Source organism: Cynoglossus semilaevis, unplaced genomic scaffold, assembly GCF_000523025.1.
Source record: "Cynoglossus semilaevis isolate Cse_v1.0 unplaced genomic scaffold, Cse_v1.0 scaffold6760, whole genome shotgun sequence".
Taxonomy (NCBI): domain Eukaryota; kingdom Metazoa; phylum Chordata; class Actinopteri; order Pleuronectiformes; family Cynoglossidae; genus Cynoglossus; species Cynoglossus semilaevis.
The window spans coordinates 1-1,704 of record NW_007585569.1 but is presented as its reverse complement, the minus strand read 5'-3'; the positions used below and the strand labels follow the sequence as shown (position 1 = coordinate 1,704).

The following is a 1,704-nucleotide window of genomic DNA, read 5'->3' as shown; positions in this document are numbered from 1 at the left end:
GTTGATATTGTTGACATCCATATTTGGGTTTGTATTATCCTGTCACAAAGGCTGAGGTTTAATTCTTGTAAATATGTTGAAATGAAAGTGCACTGTTGTCTTTACTGTTTGTAGATTTCTACATTGCTGGTTCTGTGTCAACGTCATGTTGTCATACTATATAAAGCATTCTGCACTGTACAATGCAAATAATAATCTTTGCCAAAGTTCTCATAGTCTATGTGCTATCCTACAGATTTGTGCCCTGAGGGTGACCGACGGAGCCCGCAGAAGAATCCTGAAAGCAGGTGGTAAGGTGATGACCTTTGACCAGCTGGCTATGGCTTCTCCCAAGGGACAGGGTACAGTGCTGCTATCAGGTAAATTCTTTATACTTTTATTATTTTACACCACCAGGCATACATATTCATACTGTGCTGTTTAAATCAACATAAGGGTTCAAATAGGGTGACAAAGTTAGACATAAACTTGATTATTGTAATGACAGAACTAAAGGTTTGTGTTTTAAAGTCAATGACAGAACTAAAGGTTTGTGTTTTATTGTCTTGTTTAAAGTATAATATACTGAAAATATGTCTTGTATTTCAATGTCTTAGTAAAATTCACTCTTTGGTTATTTATAAGTTGTCATTTTGTCCTTAAATCTCCAGGACCCCGCAAAGGCAGAGAGGTGTACAGACACTTCGGAAAAGCCCCTGGAACTCCTCATAGCCGCAGCAAGTACGTATACAGATGATTGATGATTGGTACTGTTGAACAGAACTACCAGACTAGGTGTTAATGATAATGGCCCTGAACTGAGGTCCATGTGATGACGGGCTACCTCAGGTATAAAGAATAGTTGATCACAGGTATATATTCAGATTCAACTTGACAGGGGCTGCAGTAATTTCTTTTAATATTAACTTCACAAATTGACTTTGTACATAGAGATTTTCTCACATTTTACAATATAATATATTGGATGAACTAATGTAGCGTTGTTGTTTTTATGACCTAGCTTTAGTTGTAAAATGTGGAAAATGTTAATTACATTTATTTTCAAATTATACATGTTACATAAGTCACAGTATGTATTAACCATATTGACTGGCGATGCAGTGAAAATGTTTATATATTTATATATACATTTGTTAACATGTATGCCCCTCATCTCATCATACTAGTCAGGAGTTAACTAAGATTACCATGTCGGTGATTATTTTTGCCAATCAATCGTGGTCAAATTACTGGGTGTTTATCGAGACCTCTAAAGTTAAATGTCTAAGTTGACCTTTTATGCCACCCAACAATCAGCCTGCTTCCTGAATTTGTTGGACAGTTAAAGGGAAAAAAAAAAGTTTTCCTGTTCTTCTTATCACACACTCCTCAAACCTGACATTGGATGATTGCAGAAACAAAGAAACTTTGCTACAACAATAAATAAACTATTTAGAGGCTCACTGACATGTAGATAGGCCACTCTGTTTTTCCACATAAGTTAATCAATTTTATTGTTGGGATTTAATTAATTACAACAACAATTCAGACTTTGGTCCTTATGAGAGTAAACAGAATTAATTTAGTATTTTGTGCTCAACACTGCCCTTAAAAGATTTTACAATTAAAATTTAATTTAATTTAAAGAATAACACTGATTTAAACAATTATTGGTTATTACTCAAATTGTTTATGTAATAATATTCAATATTAATACTCAATATT

The 1,704-nt window shown here is 33.9% G+C and overlaps 1 protein-coding gene across 1 annotated transcript; it reads left to right on the top strand.

The window, feature by feature from the left end:
- The first annotated feature begins 130 nt into the window (after positions 1-130).
- On the top strand, positions 131-810 carry rpl18 (ribosomal protein L18). The gene is made up of 2 exons (XM_008337838.3): positions 131-359; positions 651-810. Exons 1-2 carry the CDS (start codon positions 146-148, stop codon positions 734-736), a joined length of 300 nt encoding a protein of 99 aa, XP_008336060.1. The 5' UTR covers positions 131-145; the 3' UTR covers positions 737-810.
- The last annotated feature ends 894 nt before the right edge of the window (positions 811-1,704 follow it).